The 27,463-nt window shown below is 38.3% G+C and overlaps 1 protein-coding gene across 1 annotated transcript in view; it reads left to right on the forward strand.

Moving 5' to 3' along the window:
• LOC133657636 (VPS10 domain-containing receptor SorCS1-like) overlaps positions 1-27,463 on the forward strand; it is a 79,124-nt gene that overhangs the window by 29,943 nt on the left and 21,718 nt on the right. The window contains exons 6-16 of the mRNA XM_062059203.1: positions 2,999-3,090; positions 3,180-3,287; positions 3,386-3,503; positions 3,592-3,725; positions 12,838-12,951; positions 15,531-15,702; positions 15,780-15,966; positions 16,102-16,235; positions 16,311-16,434; positions 19,455-19,567; positions 21,727-21,861. Of these exons, the coding sequence (XP_061915187.1) occupies positions 2,999-3,090; positions 3,180-3,287; positions 3,386-3,503; positions 3,592-3,725; positions 12,838-12,951; positions 15,531-15,702; positions 15,780-15,966; positions 16,102-16,235; positions 16,311-16,434; positions 19,455-19,567; positions 21,727-21,861 (1,431 nt within the window). The remainder of the gene's footprint in view (positions 1-2,998; positions 3,091-3,179; positions 3,288-3,385; positions 3,504-3,591; positions 3,726-12,837; positions 12,952-15,530; positions 15,703-15,779; positions 15,967-16,101; positions 16,236-16,310; positions 16,435-19,454; positions 19,568-21,726; positions 21,862-27,463) is intronic.

The raw sequence follows: 27,463 nt of genomic DNA on the forward strand, positions 1-27,463 counted from the left end.
ATTCAATGGTCAAATCAACGTCAGAACCCAACATTAAATAAAAGTTGTTTCAACGTTGTGTTTGTGTGATAGAATATTGGTTGGGAAATGACCAACATTTCAATGGTCTAATCAACGTCACAACCTAACATTGAATAAACGTTGTCAAAAAGCATGTTTTTTCAACGTTGTATTTGTGTTGTAAAATATCGGTTGGAAAATGACCAAATTTCAATGGTCCAATCAATGTCAGAACTAAACATTGATTAAACTTTGTCAAAAAGGATAATGTTTCTACGTTGTATTTGTGCTGTAAATTATTAATTAGAAAACGACTAAATGTCAATGGTCAAATCAACGTCAGAACCCAACATTAAACTAACGTTGTTTCAACGTTGTATTTGTCTTGTAAAATATTGGTTGGGAAATGACCAAATTTCAATGATCAGATCAACGTCGGAACCCAACATTGATTAAACGTTGTTAAAAAGCATGTTGTTTCAACAATTGTATTTGTTTTGTAGAATATTGGTTGGAAAATGACCAAATTTCAATGGTCAAATCAACGTCAGAACCCAACATTAAATAAATGTTGTTTCAATGTTGTATTTGTGTTGCGGAATATTGTTTGGGAAAAGACCACATTTCAATGGTCAAATCAACGTCAGAACTCAACATTGATGAAACGTTGTCAAAAAGGATAATGTTTCTACGTTGTAGTTGTGCTGTAAATTATTAATTAGAAAACAACCAAATTTCAATGGTCAAATCAACGTCAGAACCCAACATTAAACTAACGTTGTTTCAACGTTGTATTTGTCTTGTAAAATATTGGTTGGGAAATGACCAAATTTCAATGGTCAGATCAACGTCGGAACCCAACATTGATTAAACGTTGTTAAAAAGCATGTTGTTTCAACGTTTTTATTTGTTTTGTAGAATATTGGTTGGAAAATGACCACATTTCAATGGTCAAATCAACGTCAGAACCCAACATTAAATAAATGTTGTTTCAATGTTGTATTTGTGTTGTGGAATATTGGTTGGGAAATGACCAAATTTCAATGGTCAAATCAACGTCAGAACCCAACATTAAACTAACGTTGTTTCAACGTTGTATTTGTCTTGTAAAATATTGGTTGGGAAATGACCAAATTTCAGTGGTCAGATCAACGTCGGAACCCAACATTGATTAAACGTTGTTAAAAAGCATGTTGTTTCAACAATCTTATTTGTTTTGTAGAATATTGGTTGGAAAATGACCAAATTTCAATGGTCAAATCAACGTCAGAACCCAACATTAAATAAATGTTGTTTCAATGTTGTATTTGTGTTGTGGAATATTGGTTGGGAAATTACCACATTTCAATGGTCAAATCAACGTCAGAACCCAACAATAAACTAACGTTGTTTCAACGTTGTATTTGTCTTGTAAAATATTGGTTGGGAAATGACCAAATTTCAATGGTCAGATCAACGTCGGAACCCAACATTGATTAAACGTTGTTAAAAAGCATGTTGTTTCAACAATCTTATTTGTTTTGTAGAATATTGGTTGGAAAATGACCAAATTTCAATGGTCAAATCAACGTCAGAACCCAACATTAAATAAATGTTGTTTCAATGTTGTATTTGTGTTGTGGAATATTGGTTGGGAAATGACCAAATTTCAATGGTCAAATCAACGTCAGAACCCAACATTAAACTAACGTTGTTTCAACGTTGTATTTGTCTTGTAAAATATTGGTTGGGAAATGACCAAATTTCAATGGTCAGATCAACGTCGGAACCCAACATTGATTAAACGTTGTTAAAAAGCATGTTGTTTCAACAATTGTATTTGTTTTGTAGAATATTGGTTGGAAAATGACCAAATTTCAATGGTCAAATCAACGTCAGAACCCAACATTAAACTAACATTGTTTCAACGTTTTATTTGTCTTGTAAAATATTGGTTGGGAAATGACCAAATTTCAATGGTCAGATCAACGTCGGAACCCAACATTGATTAAACGTTGTTAAAAAGCATGTTGTTTCAACAATCTTATTTGTTTTGTAGAATATTGTTTGGAAAATGACCAAATTTCAATGGTCAAATCAACGTCAGAACCCAACATTAAATAAATGTTGTTTCAATGTTGTATTTGTGTTGTGGAATATTGGTTGGGAAATGACCAAATTTCAATGGTCAAATCAACGTCAGAACCCAACATTAAATAAATGTTGTTTCAATGTTGTATTTGTGTTGTGGAATATTGGTTGGGAAATGACCAAATTTCAATGGTCAAATCAACGTCAGAACCCAACATTAAACTAACGTTGTTTCAACGTTGTATTTGTCTTGTAAAATATTGGTTGGGAAATGACCAAATTTCAATGGTCAGATCAACGTCGGAACCCAACATTGATTAAACGTTGTTAAAAAGCATGTTGTTTCAACAAATGTATTTGTTTTGTAGAATATTGGTTGGAAAATGACCAAATTTCAATGGTCAAATCAACGTCAGAACCCAACATTAAATAAATGTTGTTTCAATGTTGTATTTGTGTTGTGGAGTATTGGTTGGGAAATGACCAAATTTCAATGGTCAGTTCAGTTAGCCATTCCATGCTTGATAATCCTTCATTTAGGTAAGAAACTGCAGTATTTGAGGGAAGACTGTCCAACTCTCCCACTGCACATTACTTGTGTGACCACACTCTCTTACAGTACATAAAAAAACGTTTTTTTCTGTAAATGTGGAATTAGGAGTCATTAGAGAATATGAAAGGGCTTTTCATCACCATGACTCACGTTGCGGCTGATAATCAAAAAAATGCTGGTTCACAGACAAAAGGTAGTCATTAATAAAATAAGGTCTTCAGCGGAGTTTTTAAAAGCATGTCTGATCTGTTAAAACAAGTAAAATCATGTTTTTTTTAGCCTCTTTTGTGACACCCGCTCAAACAACTTGGTTGCTGTTGTTCCCGTTTCTAACGACGGCCGTTTCTCGCCGGGCCGCCGCCGTCTTGTCCGCAGGCTTTCCAGGAAGAGTACAGCGTGTTTTACCTGAACCAAGGAGGTTCTCTGGTGGCCATCCGACACACGCCTCTGCCCATCAGACACATTTGGTAAGCGTCTCCCAGGAGCCGGACGGCGGTCCTTCCCCTCTATTTGGGGCGGATCCAGCCATTGTTCTCTCTCTTCCGCCCGCCCCCAGGCTGAGTTTTGACGAGGGCAGAAACTGGGACAAGTTCAGCTTCACCTCCTCGCCGCTCTACGTGGACGGCGTGCTGGGCGAGCCCGGAGAGGACACCCTCATCATGACGTGAGGGACTAGAGATAATTGACATTTTGTTAATTACACACCTTTGAAGTCCACACCAATCGTCCCAAGTTCTGACCTAGTTTTTCTCCCCGGCGCAGGATCTTTGGTCACTTCAGTCACCGATCCGAGTGGCAACTGGTCAAAATAGACTTCCGCTCAGTTTTCCAACGCCGCTGCACGTCTGGCGATTACGTGACGTGGCAGCTGCACGACGAGGTGAGCGGGCCCTTCGCCGCCTTTGATTGCGGCGAGCCGGGGGAGAGGAAGGAGACAAAGACGGGTTCTGATCCATTATTCATTGCAGGGGGAGGCGTGCATCATGGGGATGAAGAGGATCTTCCACAAACTGCGAGTGAACGGCAGATGTGTGAAGGCCAGAGATCAGTACGTCCCTCAGATGTCGGACTCCTGCCCGTGCACGGAGGCGGATTTTGAGTGGTGAGTGTCCTCCTGGGGAAGGTGCACAATGACCACAACAACTAAGAACTCTTTGAAGACGCTCCATATTCCACTTAATACTCTATCTCAGTTTTAGATCATTGATGGAAGGACTTGTTTGAAGTCATTATCATAAACTAGGGGTCTCCAAGCTTTTTGACTTGGGGGCGAAAATAATTTGGTCGAGGCCCGAAAGCCAACTGCATGTAAAGTAACTATACTATACTATAACTATAATTATATATACATGTATATATATATATATATATATATATATATATATATATATATATATATAAGCTATATGGATATACACATATGTATACACATATATATACACATATATATATATACACATATATATATATATATATACATATATACACATATATATGTATATATTATATATATGTATACACATATATACACATATATATGTATATACATATATTCTATATGTATATACATATATGTATAGCTTATATATATAGCCTATATTTATTTATATATATATATATATATATATATATATATATATATATATATATATATATATATATATATATATATATATATATATATACATAAATATGTATATATGTGTGTATATGTATGTATATATATATATATATATATATATATATATATATATATATATATATATATATATATATATATATATATATATATATATATACATAAATATGTATATATGTGTGTATATGTATATATATATATATATATATATATATATATATATATATATATATATATATATATATATATATATATATATATATATATATATATATATATATATATATATATATATATATCCTATATTTGTATGTATGTATATATATATATATATATATATATATATATATATATATATATATATATATATATATATATATATACGTAAATATGTATATATGTGTGTATATGTGTATGTATATATATATATATGTATATATATATATATGTATATATATATATATATATGTATATGTGTGTATATATGTATGTATATATATATATATATATATATATATATATATATATATATATATATATATATATATATATATATATATATATATATATGTACATGTGTGTATATATGTATGTATATATATATATATATATATATATATATATATATATATATATATATATATATACGTAAATATGTATATATGTGTGTATATGTGTATATATATATATATATATATATATATGTATATGTGTATATATATATATATATATATATATATATATATATATATATATATATATATATATATATATATATATATATATATATATATATATATGTATATACATCCAATCCAATCCAATCCACTTTATTTATATAGCACATTTACACAACAAGAAGGGCTGCACAGCCATGTTAAAAACAATATTAAAAACAAAATTAAAAACAATATTAATAACGATATTAAAAACAATATTAAAAACAATATTATGCTACACCAATGATTGAATAAAAACAAAGAATAAATGAATAGAAAACCAATACAGAAACAGTATAAAAAATACATATGATTAAAAACGATTTTAAAGGGTAAAACCAATTAAAACAGTAAAATAGATATCAAAATGTATAAAAAACACACAGGACAACAGAGGACAGAAGACCACACAACTCACGTAGTGTTAAAAGCCAAAGAATAAAAGTGGGTCTTAAGACGAGACTTAAAACAATCCACTATACATACATATATATATATATATGTGTATAAATATGTATATGTATATATGTGTGTATATAAATGTATATGTATGTATGTATATGTATATGTATGTATGTATGTGAATATAAGTATGTATGTATATATGCATGTATGTATATATGTTTACATATGTATATGTATATATATATGTATGTATGTATATATGGATATATGTGTATATGTATAGATATGTATATATATGTATTTATGTATACATATATGTATATGTATAAATTTATGTATATTTATATAGCCTATACATGCAGTTTATAGGTGTACATAGTATATTGATATAATGGCTTTCTAATTAGTAATCAATGTAATTGGATATTAAGAGTATGTAAAAGTTTTACTTCAACCTTGTTTACTTCCGTGGCGACCTCCCTAAATATTTGTGATCAATCAGAAATATGAAGCAGCTAAAATGCGCCAAACATGGATAAGTGTGGAGGTCGTTTTGCATTTTCCCCATCCTGCTTTGAAATGGATATATATGGGTATAATGTATTTTGAAATTTGAATGTTAACGGTTTTATAATATCCACAAAGTTCAGTGAGCAGGTGGTGTTATGTGGGACAATGTGTGTTGACATTTTGTGTTGGTTGTATTTTTTTATTTTATTTTTTTTGCACCATGATTAGAGAAGGTTGTCTGCATTGGGTCACACAAATGAATGCTGCATGGCAAGTTTTTTAAACCCAATGCGGTCCCCCAGTCAAAAAGTTTGGACACACCTGAATACACTGCGATTGAAGCCCCACATTTTGACCTAACATCAAACCAATATCAGGTGTTTTGTTACATACACACTTTGTGTCATTATAACAATAATAGAACATGAAATAATACAATATATTCACAAGACCTAAGGGACTGTGTTACATATGGAGACACACAATTAGCTGCTGGGAGAGAGGGTGTCAGTGATAACATACCTTTTCACAAAAATCGGGCAAAACTGATTGGTGGCTGATCGATTGGCACACCCCTACCGCTGAAAAATCCATGGTAAACTACAGTACGGCAAGACATGAGTTCCACGCCGACAACTTACATTTTGATGAATGAGCATGGAGAGAAGTGGACACGTTGCCTGGATGCTGGCACTCACAAATGCAGCTACTGCCATCCGGTGGAGATAATACAGAACTACATGTGGAGTTTGCCTACAGCCAAAGCTGTTTGTTTTAGAATTAGAAACCCCAGAAGTGATTTGCTATTTATAGAATACCCACGACTTGTAGAACCCTTTGCCACTGGAGTTAAAGTCCCAGTCGAACATTAGAATTTTCTCCGCCAAACTGAAAAAGTGGCTTAAGGAATGCACAAATGGGGCCGATTATTTTTATTTTGTACTTGTCTTAATCCTTTGGTATGTGTTTTTTCACTTATATCATTTTTTCTTTAAAAGCCTAACCGGGGACGAGTGTTGCAAATTAGCCTGTGGCTAGAAGTCTTCTGTACTTTGACATGGGTTACAGCAACGTTTCATTGTACTGTCCCTGTCAAAGAAATAAAATAAAAAGATTATAGATCACCCTTGTTGAATGTTAACAAAAGGAAATAAGTGTCATGTATGCTCATTTTTACATTTGTCAGTTTTGGAAACGTTTGTCCACACCTGCTTTAAACATGGAAGCATACAAAATGAGGACGTGTGTGTTCAGAGTACAACCAACCAGCGACAACTACTGGCCCGGCATGCACATTACTTGTCTTCGGCAATGTTTCTCATCAATCAATCAATCAATCAATCAATCAATCAATCAATGTTTACTTATTGTCAGAATAATTGTATCTAAGTTATCACAAAACTTTGTGTTACATTGAGTTCAGCTAGCCCTCCGAGAGGACAAACGCTGTCTTTGATCTTACCAAGCAAAGGGCTTGTAAAACTCCACTGTGTAGGATGGGGAGCTACATGAGGATGTCGGTTTCTTTGATGTATTGTAATCCACAGGAAGATTTTGTCTTGACCCGAGATCTACAAAGCGGAGAGGAGGCAGGTCCTAAGCCCCCTCCGGGCACCTTTTCTTTGAACTGTTTTGTGACCGAGGGAAACGGCTGTTGACGACCTTTTCTTTGAACTGTTTTGTAACCAAAGGCGATGGCTGTTTACGACCCCCGTCCCTTTAGAAACAGCATTTGCCATGTAATCAGGGAAAGTCCAAATAAAAGAGGAGGCGTACAATCTTTCGTCAGAGCGTGGGACGACACTGCACAGGGGTACAGTGTCTACGCGTTTCTCCTCAATTGAGATGAATTGACTTCTGTCTCTGTTTAATTCCTTGCTTCTTGACGTCATCAGTGTTTGAACCTGACTCTTATATAGCCCTGAATCACGAGTGTCTTAAAGGGCTGCACAAGCTCATGTCCCTCAGTTGCTTAGTGACAGTATTCATCTTGAAATATAGGCAGTTTTAAAAGTGTGACCAGTGGCCTAATAATGAATAAACATGGAAAGTTGAATAGAAGATGGATTCATTACGACAAATAGAAGAAGAAAAAGACTCCTTTGTATCTCTTGTGAATGGTTTAGCGAGGACTGGCAGCAACAGGATTTAATTATGAGCTCTTTCTGTGAGCAAAGTGTTACTTCAAGTTCATGTGTTTTCCCTTTCAGGCTGTCATGCTGACGAATACATCCAGGCAGCCTTCACACTACTTTGGCAAACATGTAGCTCTACAATTCCTCAAAGACTCCGCAATTTAGCCTCCGACAAATAACAGGAATTAGAAACATTCTGGTCACAGAAAGTGACCAGCATGCCATTTGTTTACAACTGAACGGAAAGCCAAGGCGGGGGATGCAGACTACCATATTTTTGCCTTCTTCCGCCATCGCAGCCTTTGTGGTGGTTCTTACATCTACCGTCTTCCGCCTGCTCTTCAGGTCTTCACCGTATCCCTGGCTAGGGGGCAGTCAGGTACTAGGCCTTTGCCAAGGGCCACCTGGGGTAACAGTAGTAAAGGGGTTAACCTCCTAGTGCCCCAAGACCCCTTAGAGGAGCCTCCACTGCCGGATGCACTTTAACGTCATACCCAGGACAAATACTCCTATGTTGAAGCACAGTACAATCCATCAAGCGGTGTGGCTTCATAGCTTACCAAAGTCCTACTAAAAACATTTTGACAGGTTTTTGAGCACCGTGTGTAATGTTCTATATTCTCAATGGAACATTTAAAGTTTTGGTGTTGTTTACCGGCGTATCTCTTATGTGGGACTGCCATCTACTGGTCACACTTATCATTACACCATGTACCAAATATAATAGCTTCGAGGTAGGTAAGCACAGCCAAAATTATTTCGTACATTAGGCACACCGGGCTATAAGGCTACCATGAATTGATTAACGTGGACAAGTTGAAAAACTTATTCGGGTGTTACCATTTAGTGGTCAATTGTACGGAATATGTACTGTACTGTGCAATCTACTAATACAAGTTTCAATCACTCAATCGCACTGTCGAGTTTTGAGAAAATGAAAGGATTTTAAATGCGCCTTATAGTCCGGAAAATACGGTATTTTGGACTTTGGTAGTAGTCGATCCACAGCGATCGTTCTGCCACACAACACCTCAGTGCTAACGAGGGGAAATTACACTTCAAGGACTTTTGATTGATTGATTGAGACTTTTATTAGTAGGTTGCACAGTGAAGTACATATTCCGTACAATTGACCACTAAATGGTAACACCCGAATAAGTTTTTCAACTTGTTTAAGTCGGGGTCCACTTAAATTGATTCATGATACAGATATATACTATCATATATACTATCATCATAATACAGTCATCACACAAGATAATCACATTGAATTATTTACATTATTTACAATCAGGGGTGTGGAGGGAGGGGGTGGGGTGGGGGGGGGGGATATGGACATCAAGTAGTGGACATAGAGAGAGAGAGAGAGATCAGAAGGCATAAGAAAAATAATCTGCATTTGATTGTTTACATTTGATTATTAGCAATCCGGGGAGGGTGTTAGTTTAGGGTTGTAGCTGCCTGGAGGTGAACTTTTATTGCGGTTTTGAAGGAGGATAGAGATGCCCTTTCTTTTATACCTGTTGGGAGCGCATTCCACATTGATGTGGCATAGAAAGAGAATGAGTTAAGACCTTTGTTAGTTCGGAATCTGGGTTTAACGTGGTTAGTGGAGCACCCCCTGGTGTTGTGGTTATGGCGGTCATTTACGTTAAGGAAGTAGTTTGACATGTACTTCGGTATCAGGGAGGTGTAGCGGATTTTATAGACTAGGCTCAGTGCAAGTTGTTTAACTCTGTCCTCCACCTTGAGCCAGCCCACTTTAGAGAAGTGGGTAGGAGTGAGGTGGGATCTGGGGTGGAGGTCTAGAAGTAACCTGACTAGCTTGTTCTGAGATGTTTGGAGTTTAGATTTGAGGGTTTTGGAGGTGCTAGGGTACCAGGAGGTGCATGCGTAATCGAAAAAGGGTTGAACGAGAGTTCCCGCCAGAATCCTCAAGGTGCTTTTGTTGACCAGAGAGGACTGTCATTGGCTTTGACAGTTAGGATTGCTCGTTTGCATCAAAACGGTTGTTTTTCCTCACCATCCTTGCCCAGGCACACCCTCCTGGCTTTGGAGTATAAATATCTGGGTTTTGGCACCAGCTGCTAGACTAGATCTGACCAGTCTACACAAGCCAAAACCAGTGAAGTTGGCACGTTGTGTAAATCGTATATAAAAACAGATAGACGGTAGATAGACCGTAGATGGGGAAATCCCTAAATTCCTTGCAATAGCTGGTTGAGAAATGTTGTTCTTAAACAATTTGCTCAGGCATTTGTTGACAAAGTGGTGACCCTCGCCCCGTCCTTGTTTGCAGCTAAGGAAATGTAGAATGCGGCTTCATTCAACAAAAAAAAAAACCTGTATGTATCTTTCAGCATTAATTCACAGATGTGTAAGTTACCCATGCCTTGGGCACTAATACACCCCCATACCATCACAGATGCTGGCTTTTACACTTTGCGCCTAGAACAATCCGGGTGGTTCTTTTCCTCTTTGGTCCGGAGGACACGACGACCACAGTTTCCAAAAAACAATTTGAAATGTGGACTCGTCAGACCACAGAACACCTTTCCACTTTGCATCAGTCCATCTTAGATGAGCTCGGGCCCAGCGAAGCCGGCGGCGTTTCTGGGTGTTGTTGATAAATGGCTTTGGCTTTGCATAGTAGAGTTTTAACTCGCACGTACAGATGTAACGACCAACTGTAGTTACTGACAGTGGTTTTCTGAAGTGCTCTTGAGCCCATGTGGTGATATCCTTTACACACTGATGTCGTTTTTTGATGCAGTACCGCCTGAGGGATCGAAGGTCCGTAATATCATGGCTTACGTGCAGTGATTTCTCAAGATTCTCTGAACCTTTTGATGATATTATAGAGCGTAGATGGTAAAATCCCTAAATTCCTTGCAATAGCTGGTTGAGAAATGTTGTTCTTAAACAACTTGCTCAGGCATTTGTTGACAAAGTGGTGACCCTCGCCCCCGTCCTTGTTTGTGAACGACTGAGCATTTCATGGAAGCTGCTTTTATACCCAAACCTGTTCCCAATTAGCCTGTTCAGCTGTGGGATGTCCCAAGTACGTGTTTGATGAGCATTCCTCAACTTCCTCAGTCCTTTTTTGCCACTTTTTTGAAACATGTTGCAGGCATCGAATTCCAAATGAGCTACTATTTGCAAAAAAAATAACCAAGTTTACCAGTTCGAACGTTAAGTATCTTGTCTCTGCAGTCTATTCAATTGAATATAAGTTGAAAAGGATTTGCAAATCATTGTATTCTGTTTTTATTTACCATTTACACAACGTGACAACTTCACTGCTTTTGGGGTTTGTAAGTCTATGAGAACAAACTGATGAAGTCTACTCGGCTGACTGGCGAAACATCTTCTAAGATAAACCAAACAGTCCGGTTACGATCTGATTGAATGCCCTGAGATGACCTAGATCAGGGGTCACCAACCTTTTTGAAAGCAAGAGCTACTTCTTGGGTAGTGATTAATGCGAAGGGCTACCAGTTTGATACACACTTAAATAAATTGCCAGAAATAGCCAACTTGCTCAATTTACCTTTAACTCTATGTTATTATTAATAATGAATGATATTTACACTTAATTGAACGGTTTAAAAGAGGAGAAAACACGAAAAAAAATGACAATTAAATTTTGAAACATAGTTTATCTTCAATTTCGACTCTTTAAAATTCAAAATTCAACCGAAAAAAAGAAGAGAAAAACTAGCTAATTTGAATCTTTTTGAAAAAATTAAAAAAAGAATTTATGGAACATCGTTAGTCATTTTTCCTGATTAAGGTGAATTTTAGAATTTTGATGACATGTTTTAAATAGGTTAAAATCCAATCTGCACTTTGTTAGAATATATAACAAATTGGACCAAGCTATATTTCTAACAAAGACAGATCATTATTTCTTCTAGATTTTCCAGAACAAAAATTTTAAAAAAAATTCAAAAGCCTTTGAAATAAGATTTAAATTTGATTCTACAGATTTTCTAGATTTGCCGGAATAATTTTTTTGAATTTTAATCATAATAAGTTTGAAGAAATATTTCACAAATATTCTTCGTCGAAAAAAACAGAAGCTAAAATGAAGAATTCAATTAAAATGTATTTATTATTCTTTACAATAAAAAAAATAAATTTACTTGAACATTGATTTAAATTGTCAGGAAAGAAGAGGAAGGAATTTAAAAGGTAAAAAGGTATATGTGTTTAAAAATCCTAAAATCATTTTTTAAGGTTGTATTTTTTTCTCTAAAATTGTCTTTCTGAAAGTTATAAGAAGCAAAGTAAAAAAATTCATGAATTTATTTAAACAAGTGAAGACCAAGTCTTTAACATATTTTCTTGGATTTTCAAAATTTATTTGAGTTTTGTCTCTCTTAGAATTAAAAATGTCGGGCAAAGCGAGACCAGCTTGCTAGTAAATAAATACAATTTAAAAAATACAGGCAGCTCACTGGTAAGTGCTGCTATTTGAGCTATTTTTAGAACAGGCCAGCGGGCTACTCATCTGGTCCTTACGGGCTACCTGGTGCCCGCGGGCACCGCGTTGGTGACCCCTGACCTAGATGAATGAGAACATTCATAGACACAACCTTAAAAATGCCTCTGACTTAAGGACTCTGTCATGATCTTTCTTTATATTAAAAATATGTGTTTGTTTATGTCGACTCCACCATGCTATGGTTCCGCAGCCCATCTACTGTATGTATTCATGCGCTGTATCGTTCTGTTTTAGCTCAGTTGATATCTCCAGGAAGACGTCCTAACGCCCAGTGCATCTTTGTCCTCCACATGAAACAGCGATTATGGATTCGAGAGGCAAGTCGACGGCAGCTGCAGTCCGGCGTTCTGGTTCATTCCGTCGGCCACGTCCAGAGATTGCATCAGCGGGGACAGCTTCCTGAATTCCACAGGGTACGCAGTCACATCGTGTCACTGTCATGTCGTGATGATCAGATGCTGAAGATGAATCTACTCTTTCTCCTGTCTGAAAGAACCTAGATATGACTTTATTATATATAAATGGGTTAAGGGTGAGGTTGGGCCTTATAGGTTCAGGGTAGGACAGACCTGGGCATTCTGCGGCCCGCGGGCCACATCCGGCCCTTTGTGCGTCCCTGTCCGGCCCGCGTGAGGCCAATCATAAATTACAAAATACATTTAAAAAAGTATCTATGTCGAGTGTGCAATACAACGGTGCTGCTTTTGTTTTGAAAAGCGTTATTTGTATTACTTCCGTGTGGACGTACGTGCGTGCGTGATTGTGAGTGAATGTGAACAGCTGCAATCACAAATTACAAAATAAAGTTTAAAAAACATCTATGTCATGCACGCAATACAACTGTGCTGCTTTTATTTTGAAAAGTGTTATTTATGGGCGTATGTCCGGGTGTAACCTGTGAGTGAAGGTGCACATGCAGCGACAAGTGATGCACGGTTTACACCCGAGACGCTAAAAAGAGAAAAGTTGACGACGAATGCCGTGTTTTCAACAAGACATGGACTGCCAAGCAACGTTCCCTCTAAGGTGCGCGCCTGCGCAATTGCGCACTGCTCAAGCGTCCTCTGCGCACAGCAAATATATGCAGCGCACCAAATCAAATCCCATCTGAATTCTAAACAAAATAAACACATTTATTCTGTGTAATTTTGCAATGTAACTTTGAGTGACAGTGACAACAAGCGGCCCTAACGGTGTTCGTCAACACCGTTCAATTGAACACCGTTCAATTATTGTAACGTCTATCGAGATGCTTCGAGGCCAGGAATTATATCGATCACTTTATTGAACAAAACTGTTTATATTCGGCCATAACCACACCAAAAACATGAGTAAAACACTTCTATCTCGAAAAACTAGTCATTTTCTGCCGTACAAACCAGGCCAAAACCAACTTGTCATCTGTCACCAACACGCATACCACTAAACCACTGGTGCGTTTATGGCCACACAAAAAGTCGGACAACTGAAACACCACACAAAGTTACACTATGACTCCTCAGTCATACGTGTGCTTATTTTACTGTCATTTATTATTAATGTTAATTTATTTATATTAATCATGGAATGTTGTTACTAGAGAAAGTTACAGGAATGCACACTTCATCCTATGCTTACATTTCATTGTGCAACATGAGGATATTTAAGGGGAACTAAATGTGATCTCTGAAAGGGGTACAAATGATTTCCAAAGCAGTGCTTTTGGTATAAAGTTAAGTTAGGTTAAATGAAAGTATTATTATTAATTATTATTATTATTATTTATCTTACGGTATATATAAAAAAAAATATTGAGCAAAATTTAATTGAAATATTGTCGATGTGGCCCTCCAGCAGTGCTCGGGTTGCTCATGCGGCCCCCGGTAAAAATTAATTGCCCACCCCTGGGGTAGAGGGTATGGGACTACTGGTAGGGGTGCAGTTGGTTAAGGTTTAGGGCCGGGGTGGACAACCCGCAACTCTTTAGCACCGACCTTGTGGCTTCCTGGAGCTTTTTAAAACTGTATGAAAATGGGTGTGGGGGGGAGGAATATATTTTTTGTTTTAATATCGTTTGGTGTTTGTGACAAAGCACTAGGTTTTAGGAGGTTAGGGTTAGGGACACGGCATTGGGAATTAGAAATAAGTGTTAAGGAATATGTTTTTGATTTAGGTTTTAGGGGTTTGGACAAGGGATTAGGTTTATGGTTCGAGGTTTTGTGAGGGATTTGGGTCAGCGTTCGGGGCAAAGAACAAGAGGCTACGGGTTAAGGTGAGGGGAAAGGTATAGGGACAATAAACTAAGTATTGTGAATAGGGTTTAAAGTTAGAAGGCTACTTACTACTACCGAGTTGGGTTAAGGTTGGATTGGGTTAGGGACATTGGATTAAGATTAGAGGTTAGGGTTTGATGGTTAGGGAATACAGTAGGATTTGTGTTCAGAATTAGGGTTTATGTATAGAGAGTAGGAATTTTGATTAGGATGGTTTGAGGCGTAGGTTTCAGTTTGCCATCTATCCATCCATTTTTTTCCGCTAATCCGAGGTCGGGTCACAGGGGCAGCAGCCTAAGCAGAGAAGCCCAGGCTTCCCTCTCCCCAGCCACTTCGTCCAGCTCCTACTGGGGGATTCCCGAGGCGTTCCCAGGCCAGCCGGGAGACATAGTCTTCCCAACGTGTCCTGGGTCTTCCCCGTGGCCTCCTGCCGGTCGGACGTGCCCTAAACACCTCCCTAGGGAGGCGTTCGGGTGGCATCCTGACCAGATGCCCGAACCACCTCATCTGGCTCCTCTCCATGTGGAGGAGCAGCGGCTTTACTCTGAGTTCCTCCCGGATGACAGAGCTTCTCACCCTATCTCTAAGGGAGAGCCCCGCCACCCGGCGGAGGAAACTCATTTATACCCGTGATCTTGTCCTTTCGGTCATAACCCAAAGCTCATGACCTATGGTTTCAGATTGCAACATAACTAATTAAATAATGAACTGTTTTCATCTTTGATTGTTTTGACCTGAAGATATCGCAAGGCTTTGTCTAACAACTGCACAGAGGGCACTCTGTTGAAGTACAGCCCCAGGCGGCAGAAGTGTCCCAGTCAGGTTCCCAGAGGCCTCCAGCTTTTCACCAGCGAAGGAACACTGGTGGCCACTCTGCACAAGAACGTCACCTTCTTGGTCTTTCTGGAAGAGGTGCTTATCTGTATTCTTGATAGTCCTACATAGTACCCATGTTGTTACCGCCCGCTGTTGTATGTGACCGTTCGAAGGGTCTCAGCTCTACGACCAGTATCACAATGGACTTTGGAGACGGGACCGCTATATCCTACGTGAACATCAGCTCCATAGAAGACGGGGTCAAGCATGTGTACAGCAAAGTGGGCATCTACCAAGTGTCTGCAACAGCCAGCAACGTTCTGGGCTTCGACCGGGTGACGCTCTACCTCCACGTCACGTGTGAGTCTGACCTAATCCAGGTGGTGGTTCAGGAACCACTTCACAACACTAGAGGGAGCCCTGGACTCATTAAAAACAAGCCACTTCAAATGGACTCATTTAACTTGGACTTGTTTGCTTGTGTCCTGGTCCAAGGTCAACTGGAGCAGGTGCAGCTCTCGGCATCGTCCGTGGTGGTCAAGAACAAGGCGGTGAACTTCACCACGACTCTGCGGCCCAACAACGTGGGAACAGTCACGTACTACTGGTGGTTTGACAACAAAACCGAGGCGAGCCGCTTCTTCCCCCTCCTCCGTGTTGTCCAACGTGTGACGCATTCACACGTTCATTCTTCGTCCTTTCAGCCGGCCACCAGTCTGGACGGCAGGATGTCCTTCACCTTCTCCCAGGAGGGAAGTCACGTGGTCACGGTTCAGGCTTCAGTCGGGAACACGGTGCATCAGGACCAGATGACTCTGGCCGTTTATGGTAAAGTCCTGTCGTATTTCACCTTTTATGAGGACCGACAAACAATCAAACGTGTGCACTTCTATCGTAAGAGAATCTTTAACTCGTGTTTATAGAGTAGGGCCTAAAAAAAATGACGGAGCACTTTTGTCACATAAAGGATCTATGAATAGTACTTTTTTAAAAGTAACAAAGAGGTTTTTTGACATTTTTATTTGTATTAAGTCTTTAACAACTATCATAAAGAGAATCTTTGACTAGTGTTTTTTCTAGTCGCTCTTATAAAACAGCAGAGCCCTCTTGTCACATAGAGGATCTTTGACAAGCATATTTGCAGTGCAACAGCTCCTGGTCAATAGAGGAGCTTTGTTTAGACGTTTTTTGCATTAGGGCCATAACTGTCATACAGAGGATCTCTGACTAGTGTTTTTTCCTATAAAACAGCCGGGCCCTCTTGTCACATAGAGGATCTTTGACATGTCCTTTCATCCATCCATTTTCTTAACAGTTCCTATCCGATAGAGTCTATCGGATAGAGGATCTTTGACTAATGATTTTACAGTTGGGCCTGAAAAACAGATAATATTTGATTAGCATTTAAAACCAGTACAGCATTCAGGTCGTAATTTTTAACAATCATTTTTGCAGTAGGTTCTTAAAAACAGCCCCTGGTCAATAGAGGATCTTTGATTAGACGTTTTTGCATTAGTACCTCATCAACTACCATAGAAAGGATCTTTGAATAGCATTTAAAAACAGTACAGCATTCAGGTCGTAATCTTTAACAAGCAATATTGCAGTAGGTTCTTAAAAACAGCTCCTGTAATATAGACGATCTTTGACGAGTGTTTATTTTCACTTGTTTGTACCAGAATCGTGCATAAAGAGTATGGCCAATCCGGTTTTAGGCGATCTCAATGATTGGTCAAAAGGCACTCACGTGACAGAGGATCTTTGACTACTGTTTTTTGCAGCAACACTCATAAAACAGCACATACCTCTTGTCACATCAAGGATCTTTGACAAAGTATTATTGTAGTGGGTTCTAAAAACATCTTTTGTCATAAAAAGGATCTTTGTTTTGGGGTTTTTTCCAGTAACTCGTATAAAATAGCAGCGTCCTCTTGCCATATAGAGGATTTTTTACTAGTGTTTTTTGCAGCAACACTTATAAAACAGCACATACCTCTTGTCACATTAAGGATCTTTGACAAAGCATTATTGTAGTAGGTTCTAAAAACACATCTATTGTCATATAGAGGATCTTTGTTTTGTTTTTTCCAGTAACTCGTATAAAACAGCAGTGTCCTCTTGCCATTTAGAGGATCTTTGACTAGTGTTTTTTGCAGCAACACTTATAAAACAGCACATACCTCTTGTCACATCAAGGATCTTTGACAAAGCATTATTGTAGTAGGTTCTAAAAATATCCATTGTCATATAAAGGATCTTTGTTTTTTGTTTTTTTTCCAGTAACTCGTATAAAATAGCAGCGTCCTCTTGCCATATAGAAGATCTTTGACTAGTGTTTTTTGCAGCAACACTTATAAAACAGCACAGACCTCTTGTCACATCAAATATCTTTGACAAAGCATTATTGTAGTAGGTTCCAAAAACACATCTATTGCCATATAAAGGATCTTTGTTTTTTGTTTTTTTTCCAGTAACTCGTATAAAACAGCAGTGTCCTCTTGCTATATAGAAGATCTTTGACTAGTGTTTTTTTTGCAGCAACACTTATCAAACAGCACAGACCTCTTGTCACATCAAGGATCTTTGACAAAGCATTATTGTAGTAGGTTCTAAAAACACATCTATTGTCATATAAAGGATCTTTGTTTTGTTTTTTCCAGTAACTCGTATAAAACAGCAGTGTCCTCTTGCCATATAGAGGATCTTTGACTAGTGTTTTTTGCAGCAACACTTATAAAACAGCACATACCTCTTGTCACATTAAGGATCTTTGACAAAGCATTATTGTAGTAGGTTCTAAAAACATCTATTATCATATGGAGGATCTTTGTTTTTTGTTGTTTCCCAGTAACTCGTATAAAACAGCAGTGTCCTCTTGCCATATAGAGGATCTTTGACTAGTGTTTTTTGCAGCAACACTTATAAAACAGCACAGACCTCTTGGCACATCAAAGATCTTTGACAAAGCATTTTTGTAGTACGTTCTAAAAACACATTTGTTGTCATATAGATGATCTTTGTTTTGTTTTTTTCCAGTAATTTGTATAAAACAGTAGTGTCCTCTTGCGATATAGAGGATCTTTGACTGGTGTTTTTTGCAGCAACACTTACAAAAAAGCACATACCTCTTGTCACATCAAGGATCTTTGACAAAGCATTATTGTAGTAGGTTCCAAAAACACATCTATTGTCATATAAAGGATCTTTGTTTTTTTTGTTTTTTTCCACTAACTCGTATAAAACAGCAGTGTCCTCTTGCTGTATAGAAGATCTTTGACTAGTGTTTTCTGCAGCAACACTTATAAAACAGCACAGACCTCTTGTCACATCAAGGATCTTTGACAAAGTATTATTGTAGTAGGTTCTAAAAACACATCTATTGTCAAATAATAATGATAATAATAATAATAATAATAATAATAGATTTTATTTATAAAAAGAACTTTACATTGAGTAAACAACCTCAAAGTGCTACAGTGTATTAAAAAGAAAATAAAACTAAAAAAAACTAAAAAAAACTACAACAGCAAAATAGCTAAAAGTAGTATGCATATATTTAAAAAAAGCCTTTTTTAAAAAGAAGGGTTTTTAAGCCTTTTTTAAAAGCATCCACAGTCTGTGGTGCCCTCAGGTGGTCAGGGAGAAATAGATGATCTTTGTTTATTTTTTTCCAGTAATTTGTATAAAACAGTAGTGTCCTCTTGCCATTTAGAGGATCTTTGACAGGCATTTTTTGCAGTATGTCCTTAAAAACAGTAGCGCGCTGCTGTCGTTTAGAGAGGATCTTTGACTAATGACAGATGGACAGTACGAGGCGTACTTTTGCAATATTGCTGTTTGCGTTCCAGATTATTTCAAGTCACAAATTGTGGCCTTCTCCTCGAACCTGGACGAGGCCAACCCCGGCCTGCCCGAGTGGCGCGAGGACATCGGCCGTGTGGTGAAGCGCTCCGTCATCCAGGTCAGTCCGCGCAGAGAGAGGTACACGGAGACGTCCAATATGGCCGCCGCTCGTTAGGGCACCATGTCAAAAAGGCGGCCGCTTATGTAAACGAGCTGGATGTAGTGGTCTCTAAATATATCCCGCGGTATAAAACATTCACTTTGACCTTCTGCCTCGTCAGATACGACCACGCTAGACGCCAGGAAGCTGACAGCAGACTTCTGGTTACGGCACAAATGCACTAAAAGCTCCTTTTCCCCCAAAACTGTCACATCCGACCTGCGTCTTTGTGCTGATTTGTGACAGCCAATGTTGCTTTCAGCCAGGGGTCGGCAGCCCAAACGTTGAAAGAGCCGCATTGGACCAAAAATATCAAAAATAAAAGCCTTATATAAGTGTTTGTATTAGCTGCATTAGCCTACTATCAAAATGACTATAAAAGTCTTAAATAAGTATTATAATGAAGACAACACATGATGTAAGTGTCTATATTACTTATATAAGCCTACTATCAAAATGACTTTAAAAGTCTTATATAAGTGTTATGATGAATGCAACACATGATTTAAGTATCTATATTAGCTATATTAGCCTACTATCAAAATGACCTTAAAAGTCTTATATACGTGTTATAATGAAGACAACACATGATGTAAGTGTCTATATTAGCCTACTATCAAAATGACTTTAAAAGTCTTACATAAGTGTTATAATGAAGGCAACACATGATGTAAGTGTCTATATTAGCCTACTATCAAAATGACTTAAAAAGTCTTACATAAGTGTTATAATGAAGGCAACACATGATGTAAGTGTCTATATTAGCTATATTAGCCTACTATCAAAATGACTTTAAAAGTCTTATATAAGTGTTATAATGAAGGCAACACATGATTTAAGTGTCTATATTAGTTATATTATCCTACTATCAAAATGACTTTAAAATCGTGCATAAGTGTTATAATGAAGACAACACATGATGTAAGTGTCTATATTAGCTATATTAGCCTACTATCAAAATTACTTTAAAATTTTATACAAGTGTTATAATGAAGACAACACATGATGTAAGTGTCTATATTAGCCTACTATCAAAATGACTTTAAAAGTCTTATATAAGTGTTATAATGAAGACAACACATGATGTAAGAGTCTATATTAGTTATATTAGCCTACTATCAAAATGACTTTAAAAAGTCTTATATAAGTGTTATAATGAAGACAACACATGATGTAAGTGTCTATATTAGCTATATTAGCCTACTATCGAAATGACTTTAAAAGTCTTATATAAGTGTTATAATGAAGACAACACATGATGTAAATATCTATAATAGCTATATTAGCCTACTATCAAAATGACTTTAAAAAGTCTTATATAAGTGTTATTAAGAAGACAACACATGATGTAAGTGTCTATATTAGCCTACTATCAAAATGACTTTAAAAGTCTTATATAAGTGTTATAATGAAGGCAACACATGATGTAAGTGTCTATATTAGCCTACTATCAACATGACTTTAAAAGTCTTATATAAGTGTTATAATGAAGGCAACACATGATGTAAGTGTCTATATTACCTGTTATAGCCTACTATCAAAATTACTTTAAAAGTGTGATAATGAAGACAACACATGTTGTAAGTGTCTATATTAGTTATATTAGCCTACTGTCAAAATGACTTTAAAAGTCTTATATAAGTGTTATAATGAAGACAACACATGATGTAAGTGTCTATATTAGTTATATTAGCCTACTATCAGAAGGACTTTATTTCGCAGGGTGACATAGATGTTGACATGTAATATTTATTGTCCACATTTTTACAACATTATAAAACAATAGTACAACTTCTCAGAAGGTGAGATAACTCCTGGAATTGACTGTCTTAGAATGGCCAAAGGTATAGATGTGTGTGTCCAAATTAAAGGAAACGGAATGTGAGTTCAAGGACCACCAAAATTAGTAGGACAAAACAGCTTTCGCTAAATAATCTCATCGGTCAAGCATGTTGAATACAAACAGTGGGATGTCTAACAATTATGAATATTTGTGTCATGTTTGTCCTTCTACACAAACCATATGAAAACTCTTCTACACTTATAACACCATAACACGTCCACACCCGTGTCACATCTGAGATTTGGAACATGAAACGTGATCGTTGTCCCTGAAGGTCACAGGGATCAGCGAGGACCAGCTGCTGGTCTCGGTGCTCCCTGGTCTGCCCACCACTGCTGAGATCTTCATCGTGCCCGAGAGGAGAACCAGAGTGGGGAGCATGGAGGGGAAAAGGACGCATGCAGAGCAGGTACTCTCACACATGCACCTCCTTTATTTGATTTGATTGATTTTATTTATTTATTTTTATATTTTTTATATTTTTCCTAACAATTCCAAAGCCCAGCAACATTCAGAATAGCAATCAACAGAGTCATTGAGAGGACACACAAACATGACACAAAACAATCCAAAAGTAGTCAAACATAAATGAATAATATCAACAACAGTATCAATATGAATAAGAATTCCAACATAGCACCTTCTTTATTTGCAACACTCTCGCAGTTATTGGCATTCAAGTGTAAAAAGAAGTTACCGCTAAGTCTCGACTCGAATGACAAAAGTGTGACTTGATAGAGATTTTTTTGGAGTAAATCAGGCCCGTAGTCTCAACTTGGTTGGTAAATGTGTGATGCAAAAGTGGATGACAATTCTTACCATTCATAATTGGCATTTAAATGCAAAAAGCGAACTACGGCAAGAGATAAGCTAGCTTCCACAACAACACGAAACGCGTTTGAGTTTGGAATGCACAACACTGTGATAGAACACCAATCTGTACGGAGTGAAAAACATGAACAATCATGTTGGTCCAGCTGGCCGGGGACGTTTCCTGTTGATTTTGGCTAAGCACTCCATTTATGTCCAAATAGTTTGTCTCCAATTTCCATATTTATAGAGTCAAAATAACTTTCCTCCCCCTCTCCCGGCTTCCGTCTGCTCCGACGTCTCACTCTTCCGTCGTGCTCGCTTCTATAAGCAGCAGTTCATCCTCAGTATGTTCAGCTTCAAAAAGACAAGTCTGTGAATCCTCAATTTGGCTGAGCACTCCATTTATGTCAAAATACTTTGTCTCCAATTTCCATATTTATAGCGTCAAAATAACTTCCATCCCCCTCTCCCGGCTTCCGTCTGCTCCGACATCTCACTCTTCCGTCGTGCTCGCTTCTATAAGCAGCACTTCATCCTCAGTATACTCAGCTTCAAAAAGATAAGGCTGTGATACCTCAATTTGGCTAAGCACTCCATTTATGTCAAAATACTTTGTCTCCAATTTCCATATTTATAGCGTCAAAATAACTTCCATCCCCCTCTCCCGGCTTCCGTCTGCTCCGACGTCTCACTCTTCCGTCGTGCTCGCTTCTATAAGCAGCACTTCATCCTCAGTATGTTCAGCTTCAAAAAGACAAGGCTGTGAATCCTCAATTTGGCTGAGCACTCCATTTATGTCAAAATACTTTGTCTCCAATTTCCATATTTATAGCGTCAAAATAACTTCCATCCCCCTCTCCCGGCTTCCGTCTGCTCCGACGTCTCACTCTTCCGTCGTGCTGGCTTCTATAAGCAGCACTTCATCCTCAGTATACTCAGCTTCAAAAAGATAAGGCTGTGATACCTCAATTTGGCTAAGCACTCCATTTATGTCGAAATAGTTTGTCTCCAATTTCCATATTTATAGCGTCAAAATATCTTTCATCCCCCTCTCCCGGCTTCCGTCTGCTCCGACGTCTCACTCTCCCGTCGTGCTCGCTTCTATAAGCAGCAGTTCATCCTCAGTATGTTCAGCTTCAAAAAGATAAGGCTGTGAATCCTCATTTTGGCTGAGCACTCCCTTTATGTCGAAATAGTTTGTCTCCAATTTCCATATTTATAGCGTCAAAATAACTTTCATCCCCCTCCCCCGGCTTCCGTCTTCTCAGAAGTCTCACTCTTCCATTGTGCTCGCTTCTATAAGCAGCAGTTCATCCTCAGTATGTTCAGCTTCAAAAAGATAAGGCTGTGAATCCTCATTTTAGCTAAGCACTCCATTTATGTCAAAATAGTTTGTCTCCAATTTCCATATTTATAGCGTCAAAATAACTTCCATCCCCCTCCCCCGGCTTCCGTCTGCTCCGACGTCTCACTCTTCCGTTGTGCTCGCTTCTATAAGCAGCAGTTCATCCTCAGTATGTTCGGCTTCAAAAAGATAAGGCTTTGAATCCTCATTTTGGCTAAGCACTCCATTTATGTAAAAATAGTTTGTCTCCATTTTCCATATTTATAGCGTCAAAATAACTTCCATCCCCCTCTCCCGGCTTCCCTCTGCTCCGACGTCTCACTCTTCCGTGGTGCTCGCTTCTATAAGCAGCATTTCATCCTCAGTATACTCAGCTTCAAAAAAGATAAGGTTGTGAATCCTAATTTGTCCGAAAATAGTCGTCTTCGTTGTCTGTTACCGAGTCTGCCATGATTAGAAAACACACTGTATGGAGTGGAAAACTATGAACAATTATATTACAGTATCTGTAAAGTATTATTTCATGTTTTGTTTGTCTGTTTGGTCCAGCTGGCCGGGGGACGTTTCCTGTTGATTTTGGCTAAGCACTCCATTTATGTCGAAATACTTTGTCTCCAATTTCCATATTTATAGCGTCAAAATATCTTTCATCCCCCTCTCCCGGCTTCCGTCTGCTCCGACGTCTCACTCTTCCGTCGTGCTCGCTTCTATAAGCAGCACTTCATCCTCAGTATACTCAGCTTCAAAAAAGATAAGGTTGTGAATCCTAATTTGTCCGAAAATAGTCGTCTTCGTTGTCTGTTACCGAGTCTGCCATGATTAGAAAACACACTGTATGGAGTGGAAAACTATGAACAATTATATTACAGTATCTGTAAAGTATTATTTCATGTTTTGTTTGTCTGTTTGGTCCAGCTGGCCGGGGGACGTTTCCTGTTGATTTTGGCTAAGCACTCCATTTATGTCAAAATAGTTTGTGTCCAATTTCCATATTTACAGCGACAAAATAACTTTCATTCCCCTCTCCCGGGATCCGTCTGCTCCGACGTCTCAGTCTTCCGTCGTGCTCGCTTCTATAAGCAGCACTTCATCCTCAGTATACTCAGCTTAAAAAAAGATAGGGTTGTGAATCCTAATTTGTCCGAAAATAGTCGTCTTCGTTGTCTGTTACCGAGTCTGTCATGATTAGAAAACACACTGTACGGAGTGGGAAACTATGAACAATTATATTACAGTATCTGTAAAGTATTATTTCATGTTTTGTTTGTCTGTTTGGTCCAGCTGGCCGGGGGAAGTTTCCTGTTGATTTTGGCTAAGCACTCCATTTATGTCGAAATAGTTTGTGTGCAATTTCCATATTTACAGCGACAAAATAACTTTCCTTCCCCTCTCCCAGCTTCCGTCTGCTCCGACATCTCACTCTTCCGTCGTGCTCGCTTCTATAAGCAGCACTTCATCCTCAGTATACTCAGCTTCAAAAAGATAAGGCTGTGATACCTCAATTTGGCTAAGCACTCCATTTATGTCAAAATACTTTGTCTCCAATTTCCATATTTATAGCGTCAAAATAACTTCCATCCCCCTCTCCCGGCTTCCGTCTGCTCCGACGTCTCACTCTTCCGTCGTGCTCGCTTCTATAAGCAGCACTTCATCCTCAGTATGTTCAGCTTCAAAAAGACAAGGCTGTGAATCCTCAATTTGGCTGAGCACTCCATTTATGTCAAAATACTTTGTCTCCAATTTCCATATTTATAGCGTCAAAATAACTTCCATCCCCCTCTCCCGGCTTCCGTCTGCTCCGACGTCTCACTCTTCCGTCGTGCTGGCTTCTATAAGCAGCACTTCATCCTCAGTATACTCAGCTTCAAAAAGATAAGGCTGTGATACCTCAATTTGGCTAAGCACTCCATTTATGTCGAAATAGTTTGTCTCCAATTTCCATATTTATAGCGTCAAAATATCTTTCATCCCCCTCTCCCGGCTTCCGTCTGCTCCGACGTCTCACTCTCCCGTCGTGCTCGCTTCTATAAGCAGCAGTTCATCCTCAGTATGTTCAGCTTCAAAAAGATAAGGCTGTGAATCCTCATTTTGGCTGAGCACTCCCTTTATGTCGAAATAGTTTGTCTCCAATTTCCATATTTATAGCGTCAAAATAACTTTCATCCCCCTCCCCCGGCTTCCGTCTTCTCCGACGTCTCACTCTTCCATCGTGCTCGCTTCTATAAGCAGCAGTTCATCCTCAGTATGTTCAGCTTCAAAAAGATAAGGCTGTGAATCCTCATTTTAGCTAAGCACTCCATTTATGTCAAAATAGTTTGTCTCTAATTTCCATATTTATAGCGTCAAAATAACTTCCATCCCCCTCCCCCGGCTTCCGTCTGCTCCGACGTCTCACTCTTCCGTTGTGCTCGCTTCTATAAGCAGCAGTTCATCCTCAGTATGTTCGGCTTCAAAAAGATAAGGCTTTGAATCCTCATTTTGGCTAAGCACTCCATTTATGTCGAAATAGTTTGTCTCCAATTTCCATATTTATAGCGTCAAAATATCTTTCATCCCCCTCTCCCGGCTTCCGTCTGCTCCGACGTCTCACTCCCCCGTCGTGCTCGCTTCTATAAGCAGCAGTTCATCCTCAGTATGTTCAGCTTCAAAAAGATAAGGCTGTGAATCCTCATTTTGGCTGAGCACTCCCTTTATGTCGAAATAGTTTGTCTCCAATTTCCATATTTATAGCGTCAAAATAACTTTCATCCCCCTCCCCCGGCTTCCGTCTTCTCCGACGTCTCACTCTTCCATCGTGCTCGCTTCTATAAGCAGCAGTTCATCCTCAGTATGTTCAGCTTCAAAAAGATAAGGCTGTGAATCCTCATTTTAGCTAAGCACTCCATTTATGTAAAAATAGTTTGTCTCCATTTTCCATATTTATAGCGTCAAAATAACTTCCATCCCCCTCTCCCGGCTTCCCTCTGCTCCGACGTCTCACTCTTCCGTGGTGCTCGCTTCTATAAGCAGCATTTCATCCTCAGTATACTCAGCTTCAAAAAAGATAAGGTTGTGAATCCTAATTTGTCCGAAAATAGTCGTCTTCATTGTCTATTACCGAGTCTGCCATGATTAGAAAACACATTGTATGGAGTGGAAAACTATGAACAATTATATTACAGTATCTGTAAAGTATTATTTCATGTTTTGTTTGTCTGTTTGGTCCAGCTGGCCGGGGGACGTTTCCTGTTGATTTTGGCTAAGCACTCCATTTATGTCGAAATAGTTTGTCTCCAATTTCCATATTTATAGCGTCAAAATATCTTTCATCCCCCTCTCCCGGCTTCCGTCTGCTCCGACGTCTCACTCTTCCGTCGTGCTCGCTTCTATAAGCAGCACTTCATCCTCTATATACTCAGCTTCAAAAAAGATAAGGTTGTGAATCCTAATTTGTCCGAAAATAGTCGTCTTCATTGTCTGTTACCGAGTCTGCCATGATTAAAAAACACACTGTACGGAGTGGAAAACCATGAACAATTATATTACAGTATCTGTAAAGTATTATTTCATGTTTTGTTTGTCTGTTTGGTCCAGCTGGCCGGGGGACGTTTCCTGTTGATTTTGGCTAAGCACTCCATTTATGTCAAAATAGTTTGTGTCCAATTTCCATATTTACAGCGACAAAATAACTTTCATTCCCCTCTCCCGGCTTCCGTCTGCTCCGACGTCTCACTCTTCTGTCGTGCTCGCTTCTATAAGCAGCACTTCATCCTCAGTAAGTTCAGCTTCAAAAAGACACGGTTGTGAATCCTTTTTTGTCCAAAAATAGTCGTCTTCGTTGTCTGTTACCGAGTTCCACTATGCTGCCTACTAT

Source organism: Entelurus aequoreus, linkage group LG09 (assembly GCF_033978785.1).
Source record: "Entelurus aequoreus isolate RoL-2023_Sb linkage group LG09, RoL_Eaeq_v1.1, whole genome shotgun sequence".
NCBI lineage: Eukaryota > Metazoa > Chordata > Actinopteri > Syngnathiformes > Syngnathidae > Entelurus > Entelurus aequoreus.